This window comes from Lepidochelys kempii, chromosome 2 (genome assembly GCF_965140285.1).
Source record: "Lepidochelys kempii isolate rLepKem1 chromosome 2, rLepKem1.hap1, whole genome shotgun sequence".
Lineage (NCBI taxonomy): Eukaryota > Metazoa > Chordata > Testudines > Cheloniidae > Lepidochelys > Lepidochelys kempii.
This window is the reverse complement of record NC_136381.1, coordinates 41,145,224-41,171,667: the sequence shown is the minus strand read 5'-3', so window position 1 is coordinate 41,171,667 and position 26,444 is coordinate 41,145,224. Positions and strand designations below refer to the sequence as shown.

Here is a 26,444-nt window from a genome sequence, read left to right as displayed (position 1 = left end):
AGCACACTCCTCTGGGAGGTGGAAGACTTGGGTTCGAGTCCCTGCTCTGCCTGGTTCAGAGTGGAAGAGCTCTAGAAGGAGAGATTAAGAGCCACTGATTCAGAGCAAAAAGAAAAGGAGTACTTGTGGCACCTTAGTCTCTAAGGTGCCACAAGTACTCCTTTTCTTTTTGCGAATACAGACTAACACGGCTGTTACTCTAAAACCTGATTCAGAGCAGTGAATCAAACTGAGTCTCTCCCAGGCAAGTGCCCAAACTATTGGCTCTTCTGCCGTGGGTAGGCTCTCTGTGTTTTTTTCATGAAAAATTTTGAAGGGTCTCAGTTTTCTTCCAATGAGGCATGAAACCACATATCAAAACCTCAAAAATGTTCACAACCTGGATTCATGTTTTCCAGCCAGCCTGACTAACTATCTTTAAAAATTTGACCTTAAGGAACTAACCTCTGCCCTCTTATCTAATTTTGCCAGGAATGAAGGGTTAGGGGCTAACTCTGACTGGTATAAATCAGTAGTATCTCCACTGAAGTCAGTGGAGCTACACCGATATAAAACCAGTGAGGTCCTTATGGCCAAATGCTGCTTCTAAGTGAAGTAAATGACAAAAATCTCATTGACTTCACTGATGTTGAATCAGGCCCTAATTGTGCATAGATCCCACTGATCACTGCACAGTGAGCTTCCCTTTCTAACATACTTTATACATTGGTGGTAATGGTTGCCTGTGAACCTTCATGACTATCATCTCATGAGCAACTTAAATGAGGGAACCTGCAAAGCAAACAAACCTGAGTTGTTCAGACACTGACTTTGCAGGTGAAGTAATGCTCTGATCTGGTGAGAGGCACCCAGAAGCACACTAATACACTTCTTCTTATAAATCATACCTAACTTGCATGCAGTAAAATAGTATAACCAGGTACTTTGTTAGAAAACCATGTGATACATTTTCAGTGTGATCTATGGGTATTTAGCTGCAAAAATCTCAAAAATACCAACACTCATTTCTGTACATCCTCCCATGAAAAACTTATCCCCCAGGGGCTCATTAAAAATATGTATGCTGCATTATAGTATGTGTGAAAATGGAACATTTTGTTTTCACAGCTTGAGACAGTATGGCAAGGTGTCAGCAGCATGTCCAGAAAGAGAGATGCTCGTTGAAAGAAACCAAGATAATTGGTTTTAATTTAATGTATTTGTCAATGTTCCTCATTGCTGCACATTTTTTTCTTTTTACAGGACCAGATTACTGTGCTTTGCAGACCCATGGCTGTCAACAGGAATGTGTTAATAAAGATGATTCCTATTTTTGTCGGTGCCGACAAGGGTTTACTCTTAATCCAGATAAGAGAACTTGCAAAAGTAAGTTGTCCTACAGTATGCAATAAAGCTCATCTGCTTTTACTTCTGAAAACCTGTATGGCTGACTTTACAGAAAGATCATAGCCTCTTCCATAGTGAAGGCTGAAACAAACGTTCTATTTTAATGTGATTTTTAACCTCAGCCCCCTTCCTTCACCCCATAACTTTGCCAAAACCTAAACCAAACTCCTTGATATTTCACAGACCAGATTTTACACCACATCACAATTTTTCTGAAGCAATTCTGGGGAGTACTATGGGACATATGATGGCTCAAAACCAGGTCGTTCATTACTACTTTGAAATTTTCTTATTTGGGCTTGTCGTAACTCAAGTGGTTTTGGCCTAAATACTTCAAATTTATGTTGTAGCCAAGGACAGATGCCTTTGACTAATTTTGGGAAAGTAGGGGATGTATTATTTAGTTATTAAAAGCAGTTTACGTTTATATTTTAAACACTATGGAGTTCTTTACATCCTTTTTCTTTCTGAGTTCTCACACCCACACCCCCCATGCTATAAAAACTTCATGGCCCACCTGTGCCACAATAACTGGTTTTCTGCATATAAAAGCCAGAGCTGGTGTTAGGAGGTAGCAAGCAGAGAAGTTTCCTTGGCACCATGCCACAGGGGGCTGCGTGAAGCTACATTGCTCAGGCTTTGGCTTCAGCCCCAGGTGGCAGGGCTCAGGGCCCTGGCCTTCAGCCCCATGCAGTGGGGCTTCAGCTTACTACCCAGAGAGTCTAATGCTGGCCCTGCTTGGCGGCCCCCCTGAAACCTGCTTGTGGCCCCCCAGGGGGCCTTGGACCCGTGGCTGAGAACCACTGCTTTAAATCACCATCCCAGTTTCTTACAAAGCTTAGAAAACTGCCTCCATTGTATCAGCTTCCTAAATGAGACGTGTGGACCTTGGTGTAGAACAAATTTTCTAGGGAGGATGTGGAATCTACATCACTGGAGGTTTTTAAGAGCAGGTTAGACATATAACTATCATGGATGGTGTGGATAATACTTAAGCCATGTCTATACTACAAAGTTTTCCTGACACAAGTTACGTCAGCATAAAGCCGCAGCAGTTAGTATATCCCTTGTGCGTGTACATGCTTGTCTCCTTGCGTCGGCGCTGCACGTACTCTCCAGGAGTGCTTGTGTCAATGGGTAGGTGCACCATGGATAGGTATCCCCGTGTGCAACCTGCCACCATTCAGCACACTGTCTTTTGGGTAGTTTCGGCAATGCCTGGTGGGGCAGAAACGACTCGCGTAGGGGTGACTGAGAGCCGGGGGTCAACGTCCCATAATGTACTATTCTCCATCCCATAATATCCTCTTTCTCCCATAATTTTTGCACCTATTTTCAATTTCCTCTGAACCTGCATGGGACTTGTCACTGCCTGGAGTCTCTGGCAGAAGCATGAAGATTGCATAGCTCTGCACTATTGTCATGAGCACCGCAAGCACAGGATGCACAGTTCTCCAGTATTTACAGAGCCGCAAGAAGAGCTGCAAGGAACACGGTGGTCAGTTTACTGTGGGACATAGCGAGAACCAGGTCAAGGTTATTGGTGGCATTCACAGAGCAGCAGCAGATGGTGGAGCACCGCTTCTGGTGTGGAGGGAGAACCTCTCAAGGCTGCAACAGCTGCAGCTAACACACACAGAGGCACTATTGTCAGTACAGCAGAAATGGAAAGCGAAACTTCCGATTCAGCACTCCCTCCTTCCCTTGCTGCCCTAAAGTGTTAAACAAAATGAGTTTACTGACACTTCTGCTTTGGAGTGCTTGTGCCTGGTGCCACTCTCTGCTCAAGCCATGGTGAGTATGAGCTGCCAGAGGTGAGGGAAAGGAGAAGGGAATTGCTCAGTTACATGAAACTATGAGTATAGGGCACGGGCACTGAATACTGGCACCCTTTTCAATAGGTGGGGGTGGCTTTGGCTGCTATCTCACTCCTGAGGGTAGCAAAGGCACAGAGAGCACAACTGTCGCTGGCGTCTTCAAGTCATCTGGGTCTGAATGCTGCTAGACTGTGTATTTGAATGGTGCCTGCTGAAGTTATCGCCGACTGGCATGGGAGCGTGTCCTACCGCGGAGGAAAAACTAAGGCTGCCATCTCTAGAAACCTTCAGGAGAGGATTGCCTTGTACCTCCAGGGAAGTTTCATCTATCTCTCAGGAGGACTCAAGAGTGCATATAAACAAACTGCTCCACATGGCCCCCTCCCCCGCCTAACTCTAGAGGGGAATGAAAAGCAGCTAGCTCTTTGTTGTATCATTACCTCTTGTAGTATGAGTGAATTAATGAAAAGTTGATAGCTGTGTCCAGCTAAATTGGGGGTGCTGTCACTTGAATGGGAAATTCATTTACAAGCTTACTCAAGTTTCCTTCCCCTGCATCAGGCTCACCCGTGCTTGATTACAGGGACTAGTTGGACTGCGGTGGAGTCAAAAAACGGTCCTGGGTCACAGCATCGCTGGCCCCCCCAGTCACCTGTCCCCCACACTCCTCCTCCTCGCTGTTCACAGCAGGGGCCTCAGAGGTATCCATGCTGGTGTGTGGGATGGTGGAATGTAGCTCTGTGTAAAAGCAGCAGGTCTGTGGCTTGGCACCAGGTCGATGGTTAGCCTTACTGGCTTTCTGATATGCCTGCCACAGTTCCTTGACTTTCATGGCTGTCACTACTGCTGGTCCCTGTCGTAGCCCTTTTTCTGCCTCCCCAGAGCAAGCTGCTCTTCGATGTAGACAATGTTTCTACAGCTGGTTCAGAGCTGGGCCTGCACAGCCTCGTCTCCCCATAGGCCCAGGAGACCCAATACCTCCCATCTACTCCAGGCAGGAGTGCAGCTGGAGCATGTAGCTGGCATGGTCAGTTGCACACAACAAAGGAGAGCAGATAGAAGTGTGCTCACCAAACAGGACAACCAGGAACAGGCATTTCAAAAATTCACAGGGGTTTTAAAGGAGTGGAGGCTTGTGGTATATGTGACCTCTGGGCAGTGGAGTTAACAATTGTGACCAGATCGTTGGGCATTGTGGGACAGCTGCTGGAGGACTAGTTAGGGTCAACATAGGTAATGCAGTGTCTACACTTGCGCTGCATTGAACTCCGTACAGCAACCATGGCTCAATGCTGCTCGGGGAGCTGGTGCTACTATGTTCACATAAAGGGGCACTTACATCAGTGGGAGACAAATTTAAGTGTAGACAGATGTGCAGCTAGGTGGACTAATTTTGTAGTGTAAATCAGGCCTCAGTGCAGGAGACGGGAGTAGGTGATATACTGAGGTTCCTTCCAGTCCTACATTTCTATGATTTCTATGACGCAGCTACTCTGGTGTGGGACCCAGCAAGCTTGTGTCAAAGCAGATGCATCATGAGAGATTCTTAAGGCATATATAGAACCTGCACGCAGATGAAGCAGCTAGTTTTTCTTAGTACCTAAGCACTATGAAAGCCAGGAGCAAGAGGTAGTATTAATGTTTCTCACAAGCTAAGAGTAAAGCTAAGAAAATAGCCTCTTTTGGAACATGATGAAATGTCTTTCATCTTCGCAAAAAATGTGCGTTTCGGTATGTGCTTTCATGTACCAGTATCATTTTTAACAGCAGTCTGGATTGCTGCTATGTTTATAATTTTATATAGCATTGTGACTATATTCAGGACTTTACAGGACCAGGAGCAAAGGGTCCAATTCTGAAAACATTTCCAAGCATAATGTTTATTACCAGGAGTACAGTTGTGAATTAGGGACATGATAATGTCCCTACTAATGTCAATGGGATTCTTTTCAGTGACTTCAGTGGGCTTTGGATCAGCCCTTCAGTTTGGTAGTATTTTCAGAAGGGGGCTCTCATTCCCAAACACTTTACTTCATGGTTCACATAAAACAGACTTATAAAATAAAACAATCCATCAACTTTTCTACTTCCTCTTTTCTAAGCCAAACTGTGTGTGTCACTGTTGAGCAGTACCAGGCACTCCTCCTCCCCAAAGTGTTGATGTTACTTGTGATGGCTGGGGAAAAAAGCGTTTGGGAATCAAAGCAAAGTCTTGCACATTTTTACTAATAGGCCACCAGATCAGCTGCTTCCCACAGTTTTATTAACAGTCACATGGAAGTTAGTAACATTTAAGAAGCATGATGTTTTGTTCAGTAACCAGCATACTTAGCTTGTATTCTTTAACCTCTCTCTCCACAGGAATAAACTTCTGTGCTTTGGGTAAACATGGCTGTGAACAGGAATGTGTTAACACAGAAGACTCTTTTGTGTGCAGATGTCATAGTGGATACACCCTAAACCTTGATAGCAAAACGTGCAGAAGTGAGTGTTTCACACAAACTGCAGCAATTAGTTCTTGCATTGGACTGAGTTTTGAAAAGGACAAGGGAACTCTCCAGGGGCCCTTCTGAGATCTTTTAGAGCTATGTAAACTGCTGTAACTGTAAAGTCCAACAAGAGCCAGCTCCAGTGAGGTAATGTTGGTAAAATGCCTGCATATGTCCACCCAGTGGAGAACAAGTGTATCGTCTTATAACATTCTAATAACAGGAATTGTTTATTTAGCAGGAGTGCCTGACATACTTTGAAGTGCTTGTTAAAAATTCATCCAATATTAGCTGATATTTAGACAGTTACATGCCTAATACTAATGATTTTTTCATCTCAAAGGCTGGTTTATTTTTTTTCTTCTGAAGTCTATCTGATATAAACATAACTCTTGCTATATGGTAATGAGAATACCGCTAAAGGAATGATGTTCTACCAAAAATCATGCCGACCCTATATATTTGCAATCGCTTTAGTTGTCAAAATATATTGTTTTCTCCAGAACCATTTTGCATATTTAAAGCAGCACTTTAAAAATGCAGAGAGCTGCAATTTTTCTTGATGTACGTATGCCATTTGGAAAAATGTACCCAAAGACTTACATAATTAAGAAAGTTATTATCTTCGGTGATCAAAAGAAAATGTTGATGGATTCTGCAACATACACAAAAACTTTGATACATTGTAATATAAGTAAATTAGACAACGTGGTTTGATTTTCAGATGGGAAGGTGCTTAGCTCTTTCTGAAAATTAGGCCCCTTTGAGGTGTCACCAATAGGGCATGCCACACTTGAGGCAACCCAATTTACTGGTCGCTTTTGAAAATCTTGGCCCTTTTCTCTTTTTGAGCATTACAATTTTTATTTTTGCAGATTTAGGTATCAAAACATGTTGACCTAAGTTTATAGTTACTGTAGTTCCAGAAGCCTGGTGACAACTATAATTTGTGATTATTTTGTTACTTAAAAGAACATAAGGAAAGATTTAGTGTGAGAAGCTAGAAGGTTTAGATTTTAAAAGTGATATCAATAATACATATTACAATTGGCATCTCTTATTTGTAACAGATGATGGTGATCTGAGACTGTAATCTGCCAAATAGGATAATGGTTTGTTTATTTTAGTTGTTTCGCATTTCTCTTGTACAACGGCCCCAAAGCACAGCTCCACTTATGATGATGTAAACTTATGGAAAAAAGGAGAATGTGCCAACTGGAACTTATTGTAACTAGTAAAAGCTTCAATCTCAGCTTCACTTGTTCAGGCCAACAGTATTTGTAACTATGTATGATGTTAAATCGGGACAGATTTCTGTAAATATATTATATATAATTTAAAAAAAAACAATCTTACACAATAGAGGAGGCCTTATTAAGCTTAGCAAATGGCTATGGATATGACTCTGATAATCCAGTAAATTTTTGCATCTTTAAAGGCTTTGCAGAATTGAGACATAATAGACCACATTTATATTGGGTAACACTGACTACAGTCAAGTTGACCTAGGGTGAATTTCACCCATGTGACTAAGAATAGTGAAGAATGTCCACTATAAAATGTTAAGGGTTGCTATAAGGCTTGCTATAAAAAGCTTTTAAGATTTTTTCTTGCTAAAAAGTGCTTTGCTCTGTATTTTTACAAAATCAGCAGAGTTACACAACACCTTCACACAAGCACATATCTTGCTTTATGAACTATTAACCATACCTCTTAATTGTCCCTTGTTAGGACATACAGGACAGACTTTAAACTCAAATTCACACATATATTTGGTTTTTATAGAGACCATTTCCATCACAAATACAGAATCAATAAAATGCAAAGTGGTTACATTAAGTCCCCTACACTCTCCGTTTTTAAGTGTCCCATAGTTTGGCTTTAGCAGATAGAACCTAGCAGCAAAAGAATATTTTTAAATTACTATATCTGTCAGTTTAAACAGAATTGACTCATAATCCTCTAATTGTTGTGGAATAAGTTGAAACTTATAAATGACTAACACTCACATTTACTGTCTGAGAAAAACGTGTCGTGAACAAAGAAAAGATTTCTGTGTGTGAAAAAGAGAGCATAGCCTCGTGGTTTAGGCATAACACTGTTAGGATTCCTGGGTTCTCTATTCCCAACTCTATTGCAGATTCCCTTTGTGATTATGGGCAAGTCGTCACCTTTCCATGCCTTACATTCATTGTCTGTAACATAGGGATAATAAATACCTACCTCACTGAGCTGTTATAAGGATAAATTAACTCATGTTTCTCAAATGGATCCTTAGATGGGTTAGCTATGTAAGTGCAAACGTTTATGATTTTTTTTCTTGATAATCATATGTACAAAGATTCTGAAGCACTTAGTACCATGTCATGGTTTTGGTCTTTAACTCTCTAATGTGTTTTCTTAATTCCTAACATAAACCATTAGGAGTGGATCACTGTGCTGAGAACAACCATGGCTGTGAGCAGCTGTGCCTGAACACAGGCGATTCATATGTCTGTCAGTGTTCTGAAGGATTCATCATTAATGAAGACCTAAAAACCTGCACACGTAAGTCTCTTGATTATTTCTTTGATCAGAATGAAAGCGGAGGGAAGCAAACAAACACTAGGAACATAGGAATTGATATGCTGCGTCAGACCCAAGGGCTATGTAGTCCTGTATTCTGTCTCTGACGGTGGCCAGTACCAAATGCTTCAGAGAAAGATGCGAGAACCCTGCAGTAGACAGATATGGGGTAATCTGTCCCCCACATTAGGTTTCATCCTGGTCTATAATAGTTAGAGATTGACATAAGTTCTAAAACATGAGGCTTGATATCCCTTCCAAAACATTTTTATCATCATTAATTGTGACAACTCTGGATAATTTGACTCTTGTTAGGTTCTGGCCCTCAATGACTGACAGTAGCAGACAGTTTAATTATTTATTGTATGAAAAAGTATTTCCTTTTAGTGATTTTTTAACTTTCCACGTTTTAATTTTATTTAATGTCCCCTTGTTCTTGTGTTATGAGATAGGGAGAACAGAAGCTCATGATCTGTCTTCTCTATACCCTGTTCATTATTTTATATATAATTTAATCTTGTTCCCTCTTATTCGTCTTCTTTCTAAGGTGACAATCCCAATCTTTTCAGTGCCTCTTCATCTGAGAGTTTTTCCAGAGATCTTTCTTGTTGCGCCTTTCTGAATCTCCTTTAGTTCTGCGGTAGCCTTTTTGAGATGGCATGACCAGTACTGCACACAGTATTCCAGATGATGCCACACGATTAATTTATGTAATAGCATTATAATAGTTTCCGTATTATTCAGCATCCCATTCCTTATGCACTGAAACATTTGTTAGCTTTTTAGACCACAGCTATGTATTGACATCTACAGTGATGCCCAGGTCCCTTTCTTGAGTGAATTTAGAATCCTGTAAAGTGTACAAGTACTTAAGGACTTCAATTTTTTTTCCTGCAATGTTCATTATTTTGCATTTAGCTCCATTGAATTTCATTTGGCATCATATTGTCCATTCACTTAGCTTGTTTTGATCTTTCAGAAGTTCCTCACAGGCCTCTCTGGTCTTGACTAACATAAATAACTAAGTAATCTGCAGTTTTGGCTACCTCACTATCTACCCCCTTTTTACAGATAATTAGTAAAAATGTTAAACAACCTTGAGGCACCCTGCTGCTAAGCTTTTGCTATGATGAAAATTTACCATTTAATCCTTCTCTTTGCTTTCTGTTTCCTAGCCACCTTTTTATCCAAGACAATATATTTGCTTCTCATCCAATGACTAAGAACTTCTAGTAACTTTAAAAAAAGCAGAGACAATAGCTTATTCTGCATCAAACTGTGCTTCCAGTTGAGCAGCTGAGACTGTAAATTTGAAGTAGCTCAGATTGAAAGTCGTTTTTTCTGCCGTTGCTGAGTGTGTATATTGTCATATAAGGAGTGCGCCGAATCTTCAATTTGTGCTTGAATTCTGCATTTTTAAAATGCACGGAATAATGAGAACAAATTCTGAGTACTCATGGAGAACTCCATGGGTATGCGGGGCTGGAGCACCCATGGAAAAAAACAGTGTGTACTCAGCACCCAGCAGCCACAGCTGTTTGGCGGTGCCCCCAATGAGCTAATCAGGGGCATCACCAAATAGCTGTCAGGCCACACCGACTAACAGCTGTTCAGTGGCTGCCTCCGAACAGCTGTTTGGCAGCTTGTTGGGGGACTTGGGGGAGGGCAGAGAGTGGCAGTGGGCACGTGGGGGCCTCGGGGAGGGGGTGGAGCAGGGGTGGGGAAGAGACAGGGTGAGGGCAGGGCCTATGTGGTAGGGGTGGAGTGGAGTGGGCTCTTGGGCTGGAGCAGGGGAGGAGTACCCCCAGAGCAAACTAGAAGTTGGCACCTGTGCATGGATAGTTACAGGAAGATGGAATTAGAAATAGAAGTCTGGCCAATGAAATTACAAGGCTGGGGTTTTCAAAAGAGTCTAAGGAAGTTAGGCACATAAATCAGTGAAATTTGGGCACCTAATTCCCTTCAGGTTCCTGTGAAAATCCCAGCTGAATTATTAATAAACAACTGTACAGACCATAGAAATATACTTACAAGAGTCCATGCTCCCCAAGTATCTTCACGCCCCATATATGTAAAAAAAATCCTCTCATTCCTGGTTGCAGATACATATTTATAGATTTTTAAGGCCAAAAAGGACCATTATGATCATCTAGTCAGGCATCCTACACAACATAGGCTATGCTATCCATCTTCCACAAAATACAGGTATGTACAAAGCCCTCCGAAGAACGTGCATCATCACTCTCCATTAAATATGTATCTTCCCACAAAGACCACATGCACTAAGAGATCTGCACTCAAATGTTCCTGTATTCTGAGAGACCAAATAAGTGCTTCCTGGGAAAATCTGTTTTCAGTGCTCTTGCTCCATGTGCCTTCCCCCACATACACACCTCTTCAGCTCCTGGGCTCCAGAATCACTCTGCTGGTAGGTCAGTGAGCAATAGCAGATTGCATTGCAGACAGCAACCTAGTGTCCATCTTCAGGCTGCAGTTCTAAAATCTCTTTAGTGGGGGAAGGCCTCTGTCTCATTTACCCTTCACTCAGGATCTCTGGCTGTCTGTTCTTCTCTCCTGCTGGCAGGGAGGAAGATGTTACTGGGCATTCTTATCCTGTCCTCTTTGCTGTTGAAGAGGAGGGTTTTGGTGAGTGATCTATTGTAGATATTATTCTAAAGCCAGCCAGCTCATTGGCCCTCTTCACAAATTTCGTGCTGCTGCTTTCATCATCTTCTACCCCTCTTGTGTGTGTGGATACAGGTACAAATCATGATGCTCTGGAAGCCCTGCGTGTGGATGAACACATTCTGTTAAGTGACTTTCTTCTTTATTCAGGAGCTTCAAGTCCTCAGTAGAGATGTCACTAATGCAGCCTTCATAGGAGCCTCAATACATCAGAAATTAAACTTGCCCTAGCAATGTTTCTATTCTTAATATAGCTAATGAGTGTTAAGATTCACTCCAATTTAATAGAATTAGTAGGATAAATGGCCCGCTTCAGTGGAAAAATCTGCAGAAGGGGCCAATGAGAAAGGAAAACTCGGTGAATTTTGCCTTGCTGACTCTTCCTGGAATTATCCCCACTGGTCAGAGGGGTTTGGCAGGCCTCACCAAAGATTTTGGTGGCCACTCTATCTGCCTTTCCCCCCTCCTCAGTTCCCCAAGCCTGTTGATTGCATGGACAGCTCCTGAATCTGCTGCTTTCCCTGCCATTGGGCAACAAAGTTTCAGCGAGTCAAACTACCATTAGCAAGGTCCCCCTGCAACCGCACAGCTGCAGTCACAGAGAGGATCCAGGGGAAGATAATGCAAATCAGAAAGTGGAAACACCTTTGCTCCTCCATCTCCTGCCCCCTGAAGTCCACAGAGATCCATCCACCCATCCAGAAGAGGGGTAACTAATGCTACCAGGACAGACTCCTGCCTTCTGTGCAGAAAGAGGAGAGGGATGGCACCACGGCTTCGAGCGGAACCAATGGATATAGTGAAGAAGCTGAGCTGCTGTTTTAAGAATTATATCAACTTTCCTATGGAAAATCCTGTTTCCTTGGTAGTAGAAAAAAATGTTTTTAAACTCTGGCGATTTAGTTTCCTCCAGGTATTACTTGGATTCCCATTAGAAGCATTAAAGCTATACAGTGACTCCTGGACTCCTCTGGGCACTGAATTTGATCCCTCTTGAGTATTTCTTCTACTTGCCGATTTACCCCTCTCTGCACATCTGTTTGGGAACAGACTTTGTTCTGCTCGTGAGCTCCAGCTGACCCTGTTAAAATCACATGGGCAATCTTTTTAGATTATCATAAAAGATTTTTGGGTCTTTCAGATAACTGTTAAATAAGCAGCTGAATAGATGTGTTTAATATATACCACTTCCGAATCAAGAGACTGCTGTCATAAATACTGGGAACACCCTAGTAATAAACTGGCTTCTGCTCTGACATCTAGCAACTATAGCAAATGGAACTCCATATGCAGCAGAGCTCACACACAGCTGGACGGAGTGCCGAGTATGGAACTCTGAGAGCACTAGGTCTCATGTTAAAGAAAAGAAAATCCGTAGGAAAGTTAAGAAGACAAATGTAACTGAATTAAAATGATTTGTGTTAATTATTGTTCAGCATCAAAGCTCACATGGTCTAATCCCAAATCCATTGATGTCAATGAGATCAGGTACACTGAGAGTTCTGGGATTCGCCCACCTCCATGTTTTCACATCAAGTATGTATGCTGAATCATCAGTGAAAGGTGAATGTTTAGAAGAAAACCACTGTTGTTTTGATACCTGGTGGTTGTTACTGTATGTTACTATATGACATAATTAGCAAAATATCTTTATAGTTTATTCAAAAAGTATTGAAGTATCTGGACTCTCTTTTCTGAGCTATTGCAAACAGAAAGATAGCTTTTTCTCACCTCTGCCCACAGAGACCACGCTAAATCATACCTAAAAACTCCTTTGATGTTTCTGAAAGGTATATTTATTTTTGAAAAAGAACTGAATTATTGTTCAAACAATACAGTATTTGCTTGTTCATATATCATGCAGCTGTGTTAGAGACGACCAGCTGCTAATTCATGAATTTTTAACTTCTTCTTACAACTCCATATCATTTTCAGGAGTGGACTATTGTGCACTGAGTGACCCTGGTTGTGAACATTTGTGTGTAAACAGTGAAAAATCTTATACTTGTCAGTGCTTTGAAGGATATGAGCTTCGTGATGATGGGAAAACTTGTAAACGTAAGTTTTTATCAGACCAAGTGACATGGTGCCATATCTTTTGTTGCCTGCATCTGTACAGTATAAAATCAGTATGTGTGATGTAAATGAGTAGCCCTGAAGCTGGACTCTGGGATGAAACTGGGGACCAAAGGTACATTAGTACAGATTTGTATTTTGCAACAGGCAACAGTAATTTTCTCCACAAACTAGGTTAAAAAGATTTAACATTTCTAAGGCCTTGCTCCTTGTACTGCAACCAAGGAGCTCACAATATGAATGGCGTTTCCATTTCTTTGCCCCACTTGTGTGACAAAGAACGTTAAAAAGGGATTGCATAATTTGGGCAAGACTGTAATGAAATGAAATGAAAGTCTGAAAAAATCATTGCCAAATTTTCTTCAGTATTACAGCCCTCTCTAGTGCTCAGTCGCTGTATCTTACTTCTTTAAAAGCCACCTAAATATAATGTGTATAGTAATGTAATTGTATTCCCAGTTGTTTGGGGACTAATCCATTAAAATGATTCACATCTGATGTTAAAAAGCGTGTTATTAGGAAAGCTTTTAAAAGACTCAGATACTACAGCAATGGTGGGCAACCTGTGGCCCGCAGCCCATCGGGTAATCCGCTGGCGGGCCGCCAGACCGTTTGTTTACATTTGCACAGCCACCCGTAGCTCCCAGGGGACGCGGTTCACTGTTCCCAGCCAATGGGAGCTGCAGGAAGTGGCGGCCAGGTGAACTGCAGCCATTGGGAGCTGCGGGTGGCCATGAAAATGTAAACAAACGGTCTGGTGGCCCACCGGCCCACCAGCCGTTTACCTTGACGGGCTGCATGCAGCCTGTGGGCCTCAGGTTGCCCACCACTGTACTACAGTGATAAATTGATAATATTATTTACTGTTTGTATTAAAACCACAATCAGCATTGGAGCCCCATTGTGCGAAACTATGCAAACATATAGAAAGACATGCTCCCTTCCCTAAAGTATATACAACCTGAGGCCCAGATCCTGCAAGAAGTTACATGCAAGCGGACTCCTGCATTGGCATTGAGCTCTGTGATGGGGTGTTCACCCCAAACGTGCCCTGAAAGGGTTAATATAGGCCAAGATGAGGAAGGGGGCTAATTAACCAGACAGGCTACAGCTGAATAATCCCCTGATTGGATGAGGGGGCCCAGTTGAGGAGGAAGAAGCTGGGTGTGGTTTATAAGGACAGGAAGCTGATAACAGAGGAGCCTGTGGGGAAGTAGTCTGCAGTCATTCCCTGGGAGAAGGGAGGTGTGTTTGGGATCACAACGGCAAGCAGCCTACAGTTACCCCCTGGGAGAAGGGATTTTTGGCTGGCAAACCCAGAGAGGAGGGAGAGCCAGAAAGGGTAAGAAGGGCTTAGGAAAAGCAGCAAGGAATAGGATAGTGCAGACTTTGGCTGCTGATGAGAGGACCCCTGAACTGGAAGCCAGAGTAAAGGGCAGGCCCCAGTTTCCACAAAGCCACTGGGGAAGTGGCACAGACCAGACAGCGGAGCGTGGACTGCTTGAGACAGTTTGCCCTGAAAGACTTTGATACCCACAAGGGGAAGAACACAGTGAGCTGGCCGGAGAGCCAAGTCACAAAGTGGAAGCTGTAGCTCCTGGAGAGAGAATAGCAACGGAGTGTGCAACAAGCTGCCAGAGGTGTGTGCAGCCGCTGGAATGTGCTAATCCCCAGAATGGCCAGCAGGAGGCACGCTATGTTGAGTGGATCCCGTGACAAGCTCTGTGCAGGACTTTAATTTAAAACAAGCTGAAACAAGGGAGTGTAACAAAGAGAGAGAGAAAGGGAAGGAAAATGAGCATAACAAATATATTTAGTACATGATTGTATAGCTTTTAATTTTTGTTTTGTTTTAAATATAAGGTATAGCTAAAATTAAATGAAATATCAGCAGTCCTCACTGGCCATCTGTCTACCCATTATCAGCTGACGATTTCCTGTGGGTATCACAGCACATAATACAACAGATCATTTACACCAACCTTAAACACCATGTAAACTGAATTTTTGTAATCCTATTTTATTACAAAAGACAAATATCTATTTAACCACAGAGGGAAAAAGCCTGAGTGTTCTGGTTCTGGTCAGCAGGTTTTTTTGCTTGAAGATCGTAAGATGATGATAAATATCTTGTTTTCACAGGAAAAGCTGGATTTGAAATGTAAATAACTTGACAGTTCAAAATCTGCTTATTCCTTAGAGGCCAGTGACCCAGGGCTGGATTTTTTAAAAGGTATTTAAGTGCTCACATAGACACCTAGTGGGATTTTCAAAAGCACTACACCTAGCTCCTCAATGGCATTTAGGCACCTAACTCCCCTTGGTTTCAGTCAGAGTTAGACACTTAGGTACTTTTGAAAATCCCACTAGGGGCCTACCTGCATCTTTAGATGCCTAAACAACTTTGAAAATCTAGCCCCTAGTTACTGTGCTCTCTGATTTTTTCCCCTTAATAAAGAGACCGTGGATTAAGAGGAGGAGAAAGATGTGCTTGCTTGTTAAAAAACAAAGATGAAAGAGTCAGAGGTTGTTGAAAATGCATTTCTGGATTCCACTGAGCCAACACTTGAAAGATTATGAGCTGCAGGGCTCTTTCATTGGAAAACTAAGAACTTTTAACCTTTGCATTTATAAAAATTTTAACGAGCAAACTTTCTTTTCTGTCCAAATTATTCTCAGGTAAAAATGTCTGCAAATCAGTCAACCATGGTTGTGAACATGTTTGTGTTAATAGTGACAATTCATACATCTGCAAGTGCCGTGAGGGATTTGCACTGAGGAAAGATGGGAAAACGTGCAGAAGTAAGTAACCTGATTTTTGCCGTACATTTGTGTGTGCAGCAGGCAAAGAAAGAAAGAGAACTTTGTTGCTCTTTTACTGAAAGAATGTCTCTAGTAAAATGTATTAAATATCTAAACTATCCTCAGATAAAGACCTCTGCAAATCAGTTGACCATGGTTGTGAACATGTTTGTATTAATACTGACAATTCCTACATCTGCAAGTGCCGTAAGGGATTCGTACTGCGGGGGGATGGGAAAACTTGCAGAAGTAAGTAGTCTGATCTTTAATGGAAGGTTATTCTTGTAATGTTTGTATTTGTAGAAGTGTTTTAACTAGCAGACTCTCTCAACTGTTCTCAGATAAGGATGTCTGCAAGTCATTTGACCATGGCTGTGAACATATTTGTGTTAATAATGACAATTCCTACATCTGTAAGTGCCAGGAGGGATTTGTACTGAGAGAGGATGGGAAAACATGCAGAAGTAAGTAGCTTGGTCTTTACTGTACATTTTTTCTTCATCGGATAAAAAGAGAAGGAACTTCATTGCTCTCTTTGTGGAAGATTGTCCTTGTAATTTTTGCATTTATAAATATGTTTTAACTAGCAAACTATATTAAATATTTTAACTATTCCCAGATAAGAACGTCTGCAAATCAGTCAACCATGGTTGTGAACATGTTTGTGTAAATAATGATGATTCATACACCTGTCAGTGCCATGAGGGATTTGTGCTAAGAGAGGATGGGAAAACATGCAGAAGTAAGTAGCTTGATCTTTGTAGTACATTTATGTCTTCGGAGGACCAAAAAAAAAGGAATTTCATTGCTTTCTTACTTGAGAAATATCCGTCTAATCTTTTATAAATGCAAAGTAGTTCTAACCAGCCAACTCTCAACTATTCTCAGATAAAGACCTCTGTAAGTCCATTGACCATGGCTGTGAACATGTTTGTGTTAATGATGACATTTCATACACCTGCCAGTGCCATGAGGGATTCATACTAAGAAACGATGGGAAAACATGCAGACGTAAGTAGCCTGATATTTACTACATGAGAGAATGAAAATCTTAAGTGCCCTTTCCTTGGAAGATTGTCCTTGTAATTTTTGCATTTATAAAATATTAAATATCTAATCTATTTCCAGTTAAGGATCCCTGCAAATCAGTTGATCCTGGCTGTGAACATATTTGTGTTAATACTGACAGTTCATACGTCTGCAAGTGCCATGAGGGATTTGTACTCAGAGAGGATGGGAAAACATGTAGAAGTAAGTAATCTGATATTTACTGGCAGATTGTCCTTGTAATCCCATTTATAAAAGCATTTTAACTCTCTCTCAGATAAAGACCTCTGCAAAGCGGTTGATCATGGCTGTGAACATATTTGCATTAATAATGACCATTCCTACGTCTGCAAATGCCATAAGGGATTTGTACTCCAAGAAGATGGGAAAATGTGCAGAAGTAAGTAACTTGATCCTTGCTGTATTTTTCATTCATTGAGCAACTGCTTGTTTGATTTTACAATGAACTGATCCAGCATCCCTTCTTCAAAAATCATATAAAATTTGAGGTTGAACCACTTAACCTGAAGATTTTGGAAGCAAAAGCTATTAAGAAAGTAAGAATGACTGTCCTTGTAAACCAGCGAGTATAGCAATCATTCTTTCCAATCAGGAAAAGGCCAAAAGTAAAAATCAAGTTGCCAAGGAACTTGCACTTTAATTAGGTTCATGTACCATAGGGTTGTATTTCCTGATTTAAAAGAACATCAGGCTTAATTTTCCTGTCTTCTAACATGAAAAGCCTTGACCATTGTCCCATTTATCAATGTTTTCCTAAATTAGATTGTTCGCTGTTTGGGACAGAAAGTCCGCCCCCCTCCTTCCCTTCCACCATTCTATGAACTACCATGTACATTTCTACTACTATATAAAGCCCTAGAAACCTCTGCAGTGTGCAGCCCATCAAAGCTGCACGATCCAGTCTGGCTCTGCAACAAAGGATGTTGTCAAGTTTCCTTCCCCACTCTGAACTCTAGGGTACAGATGTGGGGACCTGCATGAAAACCCGCTAAGCTTATTTTTACCAGCTTAGGTTAAAACTTCCCCAAGGTACAAACTATTTTACCTTTTGCCCTTGGACTTTATTGCTGCCACCACCAAGCGTCTAACAAATATATAACAGGGAAAGAGCCCACTTGGAAATGTCTTTCCCCCCCAAAATCCTCCCCAAACCCTACACCCCCTTTCCTGGGGAAGGTTTGATAAAAATCCTCACCAATTTGCATAGGTGAACACAGACCCAAACCCTTGGATCTTAAGAACAATGAAAAAGCAATCAGGTTCTTAAAAGAAGAATTTTAATTGAAGAAAAAAAGTAAAAGAATCACTTCTGTAAAATCAGGATGGTAAATACCTTACAGGGTAATCAGATTCAAAACATAGAGAATCCCTCTAGGCAAAATCTTAAGTTACAAAAAGACACAAAAACAGGAATATACGTTCCATTCAGCACAGCTTATTTTATCAGGCATTTAAACAAAACAGAATCTAATGCATATCTAGCTAGATTACTTACTAAGTTCTAAGTCTCCATTCCTTTTCTGTTCCCGGCAAAAGCATCACACAGACAGAGAGAGCCTTTGTTTCTCCCCCGCTTCAGCTTTGAAAGTATCTTGTCTCCGCATTGGTCATTTTGGTCAGGTGCCAGCGAGGTTATCCTAGCTTCTTAACCCTTTACAGGTGAAAGGGTTTTTCCTCTGGCCAGGTGGGATTTTAAAGGTGTTTACCCTTCCCTTTATATTTATGACAGATGTCCATTCTAATCTTAGGTTGGGAGACCTGCCCCCCAAAGGGTAATAGAATGCTCATGGACCTGCCCAAACCTTCTCATTGCCTAGGACCATGGGTCATGGATTAGTTCCTGCTTGGGCAGCAGAACTTAGGATCAGTGAAGTTCTGTTTGAGGGAATGGGGAACTCCCACTGCCAAGGGCAGCCCATTCCTCAGTTCTTTAATGCACCAGGGTGATTGCGCACTGCATCCTGAAGGTGATCATCAGCCTTAATAGTGGTAAGAAAGTTACAGACCCTTTCCTGTAAGGTGATTAGGGCCCCAAACTGGGGCCTGTGACAAAAAATAGACACTTTTTCGAAGTCTCTTATAAAGCATAGGCAAGTAGCCTTGCTGACCTCTGTCAATGGAAGAATGCTGCAAAATATACAAAAGACCTCTTGGCTCTTTCCTACAGATATGTTAAGCTGCAATAATCAATTACTGTCTAAAAATATATGGATGTTGGCTTTTAAGTTTTATTTACATGTAAAGAATAATTATTTTAAATTGCTTGAAGAAAAGGAACAGGATAATGACATCTGGAATGTAAACATAGCTATATCCCAGTATGTATTTGTATTTTGAAAAACTAAGCCAAGTTGCAGACAGGATTTATTACTAGTTGATATTAACATATTATGTTAAGTTTGTGATTGTTACTATGAAAAGCATAGCTAAACTGGGCACATGGTCAGCTAACCAGAGCTTAGTGTTTTAGTACACTGTATAAACCTTTTCTTTAGAATACCTAGAAAAGGAGAGAGAAAAATCTCCATCTAATCTGAATATTGTCTATTATGAATTGTAACTAGAAAGTACACACTGATCTTGACACCAGTAAAAGTTATAAATCAAAGTTAATTTGGGGCAGTCAGAGGAGACGTTGAAATTCCTAAAGAAATAAAGGTGCAAATCCTACAGTCCCTGCTCAGTTACATTTCCCTTAGAAGTTAGTGAGAATTTTGACTGAGTGAATACAAGAGGATTTGGCCTAATATTAACTAAACAAAGGTTCTTTTTTCTGTCCATGGTTATAGCAGTGATGAGGTTGGAGCTGGCAACATTTGATCTACCTTAAAGTTCCTTCAGTGTTTCTGCCCTAATCAAGCAATTAGGGAGAAAAACCTAAACTTTCAGATGAGAGAGGAAGATAAAAAAGAAAGCACAAATATATTTTGTTTTTAGTGAGTTTTGCAACACAGAGGAAAACTTCAGAATAAGGTCAAATGGTGGGTGGTCATTCATTTCTTGCAAAACTGACAAATACATATCTGAATGCAGGACAATTAGTACATTCATATCAAGACTTTCTTTGGCACTGCTCACAGTAATCTTTCTAAACACCTATCGAAACATCTATCTAAACACATTAATTAATTTAGCATCACAACACACCTGTGAAGTAAGGGTGTATTATTACCTCCATTTTACAAATAAGGAACTGAGACACAGAGAAATTAAGGGCTCAATCCTGTAAAGTGCTGAGCACTGCTTCTGATCCAACCAAAGCACTTAAGTACATGAACACTCCCATATGTGTAACTTTAAGCACACAAAGCCAAAAGAACTATTTGTGCTCCTCAGACTAGATGATCACAATGATCCTTTCTGGCCTTGGAATCTATGATTCTAAGTGTTTTGCTGGACTGGAGTCAGAGTTTTCAATACCTTGCAGGATGAAGCTTCTAAATGTCTTGCTTAAGTGTCTTGCTTGTGGCAGGGGGGCTTTCTACACCTATGCAACAGGTAAACCATCAGGTACAGGCCTTGCTGGGATACAGGAGCATCCCTATCTATGCTTTGCCTCTGGGCCCACTGGTTCACTGCCAGCAGGATTAGCCAACCTCACATTCCTCACTGCCTTTGGCTAAAATTATGGCTATCTCCTGTGTGTGTAGGCTACTGTGAAATGTGCCTTCTTCTCCTCCCCACCCTTAGTCCACCCCAGAACACCTATCATCATATTGTGGCCCTTCATCTTCAAAGTGAGGTATTATTATTTACTAAATTCTTCAGAACTGTAGCTGCCCTTGAACTGGACTAGGCATAAGGGATGTTTCTTAAAGGATGGGCAGTTATTTCATCCATTTGTACCAACTATTAGCATGGTACACGTTGTTAGAGCTTGACCTTAGGTCAAGTGATGAATATAATGGGAAAATATAATTTGTGAAGGGAGAAATTTTATTGTAAAAGATAGTAGGCAAAGACAGATCTGACCCACCTCAAGGAAGCAGCCTGCAACACCCTCCTTCAGAAATGTAAACTGTTTTTTCTGATTCCACTTCCATGTCTCTGTACTCTGCCTGCTTTAAGGTGGGAGAGAGACACTGTTAATTTAGGGGGGAAAATGCAGGCTGAGACCTCACCTGTGTAGTCAGTTCCCTTTTTTAACGTTTGAATCAAAACATAGCAAATAAGGACCCCTTCTCTTGAGCCCCAGGGGGAGATCCTGAGTAGTGATTTAGATCTGACTGGTTCCCTCTACTGTTGTATAGTAAACGTGTGGCTTTGTCTTCCTTTTAGAAAATAATCTTTCCAAATGCTTCTTGCTTGTATCATTTTTAATCCAATGTAGACTGTATGGTAAAACTAAAAGGTATCCTGATTGTTTGGCATTTTGAAGTTGTTTTCCGTGATTACATGAACAGACTGTTTATGCTGGTACCAAGTTTTGTTTTGTTTATAAGACAAACTAATTCCAGGAATTCTTTAAATGTGCTTCTTTCTCACAGTAAAGCATAACTGCTTTGTTGAAACGTGGAGAACCGATCCTACTTTGTGACAGAAACTGTGTATCATCCGCTGCTTTCTACTAACCTACGAATTGCGTATGTGTGTGTGTGTGTAAAATATACCCCCAAACACATACACTTGGCAATATTTTTGCTCATTTTAGCTGTCCCTGTACATTTTTATCTCTAGATGAGTTTTCTGTTTAATGGATCTAATGAATTTGGAATAAACTTGAAACAGGTTTTACGTTAAAATTTTGAAGCTTTTTTTAATCCTTTGCAGAAAGTACAATCCTCAGTTTATTGTTCCTTATCAGATGGCTTGGGCATTAACGCAAATCCAAGAGATTGAGAGTTAAAATCCTATTATTAAATAATTAGAACAATACCAAAAATATTCCTGCTGGGGTCTCTAAACTGAAGGATACAGGCACCTCCTGTCTCTTTCTTGTCTCCTTCCACTCAGCAGAAAAGCCATCAACCTTCCCACTTCTGTTCCCTCCCCTCTCTGAGTCTTTCCCACGAACCTAGACTTGGCTGGAGAGAGCTATTAGAAGGAAGAGGAAGACCCAGCAAGCATAGTCCAGTCCTGTTTCTGTTAATCCTCAATGCTCCTGTCACAGTACTGCATGCTAGACAGTACTGGAATAGAAACTAAATGCTATTTCCTAATAATAGTGTGATGGAGAAGAGTATTTTGTTTTCATGTTTTGTTCATTTGTTTTTTACTGTGCTGCATTCCCAGTGATGGTTATAAATTATGGCTTTACTAGAAGATCCCAGAAGCAGTGGCAATTGTGTTTGATGTCAAACACAAGGCAAAATTCTATTCTTCTATCCACAGTACAGAACCCTCCTCAGTGCATATTTTTCACTCAATATCTTTATGCTGGTGAAAATCATTGAGAGTTTTGCTGAGAAATCAAGCACAGAGAAGTGTGGATCTGAAGAGCAGAATATTGCCCTTAGATAGAACATTACTGGTGCGGCATGACTGGGTGATATCATTGTTTACAGTACCTAGTAATTGTATGAAGTTTTCACCCCCCCCAACCCTCACATTCAATCTGTACTTATTTTTAGACATCTATTTTGTCCCCCCCATGTCTAGTTGGCAGCCGGTATCAAGTTGGAGGATGGTGTGGATTGCACTCTCAGCAAATTTGCGGATGATACTAAACTAGGAGGAGTGGTAGATACGGTGGCAGGTAGGGATAGCATACAGAGGGACCTAGACAAATTGGAGGATTGGGCCAAAAGAAATCTGATGAGGTCCAACAAGGATAAGTGCAAGGTCCTGCACTTAGGACGGAAGAATCCAATGCACCGCTACAGACTAGGGACCGAATGGCTAGGCAGCAGTTCTGCGGAAAAGGACCTAGGGGTGACAGTGGACGAGAAGCTGGATATGAGTCAACAGTGTGCCCTTGTTGCCAAGAAGGCCAATGGTATTTTGGGATGTATAAGTAGGGGCATAGCCAGCAGATCGAGGGACGTGATCATTCCCCTCTCTTCGACATTGGTGAGGCCTCATCTGGAGTACTGTGTCCAGTTTTGGGCTCCACACTACAAGAAGGATGTGGAAAAATTGGAGAGAGTCCAGCGAAGGGCAACAAAAATGATTAGGGGTCTGGAACACATGACTTATGAGGAGAGGCTGAGGGAACTGGGATTGTTTAGTCTGCGGAAGAGAAGAATGAGGGGGGATTTGATAGCTGCTTTCAACTACCTGAGAGGTGGTTCCAAAGAGGATGGTTCTAGACTATTCTCAGTGGTAGAAGATGACAGGACAAGGAGTAATGGTCTCAAGTTGCAGTGGGGGAGGTTTAGGTTGGATATTAGGAAAAACTTTTTCACTAGGAGGGTGGTGAAACACTGGAATGCGTTACCTAGGGAGGTGGTAGAATCTCCTTCCTTAAAAGTTTTTAAGGTCAGGCTTGACAAAGACCTGGCTGGGATGATTTAATTGGGGATTGGTCCTGCTTTGAGCAGGGGGTTGGACTAGATGACCTCCTGAGGTCCGTTCCAACCCTGATATTCTATGATTCTATGTCATTATAAAGTTAGGACTAAAATGTTGATTGGCCATTGTCATTGCCATCTTATTGCTTTTAGTTTTGTAGCGATAATAAGGTGGTATTTTAAGTAATTAAAATGCAGGATGGTCTCAGCAATGTTTTTTAATGGCTTCAGCTTTTACCTCTACGACGAAATTGTCTTGGCTGAAATTCTGAGAGATAAGCAGTCCAGTGTATCTCTTATAAATGTATTAAACATTAAGCAAATATATGTTTAAATAAAATATGTCACTAGCTAATTTAACTTATAGTTTTCCTAACTTTCTTAATTTAATTTACAATAATACAGTGCAATAATTAAATCAAGGTTATAAATGAAGTATAATCAGTAAAGTCACTGGTTCAGTTTATTTGGCTCGCCGAGAATTACAATTAGTGATTGTATTAATTATAAGAAAACAACTCTCAGTGTTTTACAGGAAGGTTAAGGGGAGAAGCTGTTCCCTTTAAGTTAAGCCATTCAGCTAAAAGTCTAGTTCTTGCCTTGGTTTTAAGTAAATACAGCCCTTAGAATCATTTCATAGGCCATATTTACACTACAAAATTATGTCGACCTAACTTATATGGGCAAACAGCCACAGCAGTTATTAACTTGCTTGTGGGTATGCACACTCAGCTCTGTGTCAGTGGTGTGTGTCCTCACCAGGAGTGCTAGTATCAATTGTATTGTCACTGTGGGACAGCTCCTGAAAGCCAGTTACAGTCCATGTAAGCAACACAGGGTCTACACTGACACCGCGTCAACCTAATTACATGGCCCTAACTCTACACTGCTCGGGGAGGTGTTACTAAATCGGTGTAGAGAGGCTCTTACATCAGCAGGAGCCAAATTTAAGTGAAGAAACAGCTAGGTCAACATAAGGCAGCTTACATCGACCTAATCATCTAGTGTAGACCAGGCCTCCTTTGGCTGCTCTCTCCCATTAAACTTCACTCTTCACAGAAACTACATCACACTGTTGTTTATTTAATCTATTTTCCCACCCCACGTTAACACAATGGCTGCATCTTTCTGACAGTCTTGCACAGATACAAAATGTTTTCTAGAATCCCACACATAGCAGTTTCAGAATAACTTATTTAACCTACAGTTTTCTCACTAACAGATTTAGGGATTTAGTGTCTACTCCAGGGAGCAGTTTGTGACACATAGACACCCATGCACACTAATGGGTGTTGGAGTGATTTGAGCACCCTCAAATTGCTCTACAGAAAGGTTTTCACACTGCCTTGATGTCTTTAGCTCACATGATTAGTCTTAGTGTATGTCTACACTATGGCAGCTAGTGCTGTAGTGTAGAAACTTTCTACATTGATGGAAAGGGTTTTTCCATCAATGCAGTTAATCCATCTCTCTGAGGGTAGCAGCATCTACACTGGGGGGGTGGGTTAGGTCAACTTAACCATGGCACTCAGAGTGAGAAATTTTTTGCAGCCCTGAGCAACATAGCTAGATCCATCCAATTTTAAGTGTAGACTAGGCCTTAGTTTTGGAACTAAGGCTTTGTCTACACTAGCACTTTTGTTGGTAAAACCTTTGTTGGCCAGGGGTGAGAAAAAAAACACTCCTGACCAACATAAGTTTCACCGACAAACATGCCGGTGTGGACAGTGCTATGTTGGCGGGAGACATTCTCCTGCCGACGTAGCTACCGTCGCTTGTTGGGAGTGGTTTAATTATGCTGGCAGTAGAGCGGCTACACGGGAGACCTTAAAGCGGAGCAGCTGTAGCGGTATAGATACGACGCTGTAAGGTCTGTAGTGTAGACATAGCTCTAGGTGATATCTACCTGTATCTGTATAAATGATAAAATGAAACTTGAAGATTTTTGATGTGGGGGGATAGCCTGGTCTTTTCTCTCTCACATGTAGATTTCAGGCTTGGCTTAGTTGTGGGTCAGAATCTTTCACCTATTCGTCCTCAGATGGCAGTCCAGGAAAGTGAGCAGGATACAATTTTGGGTGTCTTATTGATGTGAGAGAGCCTCTACTTCCTTCCACATGGTTAGAGTGTTTTGTAGGGGATCAGTGTCCCCTTCCTCCACCTCAGAGGACACCCCAATATCTTCAAAGACCAATTAGCTGTTACAACCTGGTAGCCATAAGTTACTTGGTCTTGAAGTCTGTCAAGGTTCCTCCCCCACTCTGAACTCTAGGGTACAGATGTGGGGACCTGCATGAAAAACCTCCTAACCTTTACCAGCTTAGGTCAAAATGTCCCCAAGGTACAAAATATTCCACCCATTGTCCTTGGATTGGCCGCTACCACCACCAAACTAATACTGGTTACTGGGGAAGAGCTGTTTGGACGCGTCTTTCCCCCCAAAATACTTCCCAAAACCTTGCACCCCACTTCCTGGACAAGGTTTGGTAAAAAGCCTCACCAATTTGCCTAGGTGACTACAGACCCAGACCCTTGGATCTTAAGAACAATGAACAATCCTCCCAACACTTGCACCCCCCCTTTCCTGGGAAATGTTGGATAAAAAGCCTCACCAATTTGCATAGGTGACCACAGACCCAAACCCTTGGATCTGAGAACAATGAAAAAAGCATTCAGTTTTCTTACAAGAAGACTCTTAATAAAAATAGAAGTAAATAGAAATAAAGAAATCCGCCCTGTAAAATCAGGATGGTAGATACCTTACAGGGTAATTAGATTCAAAAACATAGAGAACCCCTCTAGGCAAAACCTTAAGTTACAAAAAAGATACACAGACAGAAATAGTTATTCTATTCAGCACAATTCTTTTCTCAGCCATTTAAAGAAATCATAATCTAACACATACCTAGCTAGATTACTTACTAAAAGTTCTAAGACTCCATTCCTGGTCTATCCCCAGCAGAAAACCAGCATATAGACAGACACACAGACCCTTTGTTTCTCTCCCTCCTCCCAGCTTTTGAAAGTATCTTGTCTCCTCATTGGTCATTTTGGTCAGGTGCCAGCGAGGTTACCTTTAGCTTCTTAACCCTTTACAGGTGAGAGGA

General features: G+C 41.4%; 1 protein-coding gene across 7 annotated transcripts in view; it reads left to right on the top strand.

The window, feature by feature from the left end:
- The window catches only part of MATN2 (matrilin 2), a 127,491-nt gene that overhangs the window by 85,439 nt on the left and 15,608 nt on the right, over positions 1 to 26,444 (top strand). For 5 of the 7 annotated variants that reach the window (XR_012157127.1, XM_073330490.1, XM_073330491.1 and 2 more), the window contains exons 7-17: positions 1,243 to 1,365; positions 5,565 to 5,687; positions 8,117 to 8,239; positions 12,878 to 13,000; positions 15,698 to 15,820; positions 15,947 to 16,069; positions 16,162 to 16,284; positions 16,440 to 16,562; positions 16,709 to 16,831; positions 16,949 to 17,071; positions 17,145 to 17,267. Coding sequence is in view for 6 of the 7 variants with exons in the window: in XM_073330490.1 (XP_073186591.1) it covers positions 1,243 to 1,365; positions 5,565 to 5,687; positions 8,117 to 8,239; positions 12,878 to 13,000; positions 15,698 to 15,820; positions 15,947 to 16,069; positions 16,162 to 16,284; positions 16,440 to 16,562; positions 16,709 to 16,831; positions 16,949 to 17,071; positions 17,145 to 17,267 (1,353 nt within the window). In the remaining variant the exon portion in view is untranslated. The remainder of the gene's footprint in view (positions 1 to 1,242; positions 1,366 to 5,564; positions 5,688 to 8,116; positions 8,240 to 12,877; positions 13,001 to 15,697; positions 15,821 to 15,946; positions 16,070 to 16,161; positions 16,285 to 16,439; positions 16,563 to 16,708; positions 16,832 to 16,948; positions 17,072 to 17,144; positions 17,268 to 26,444) is intronic. The other 2 variants (XM_073330495.1, XM_073330494.1) reach the window with 2 other exon arrangements.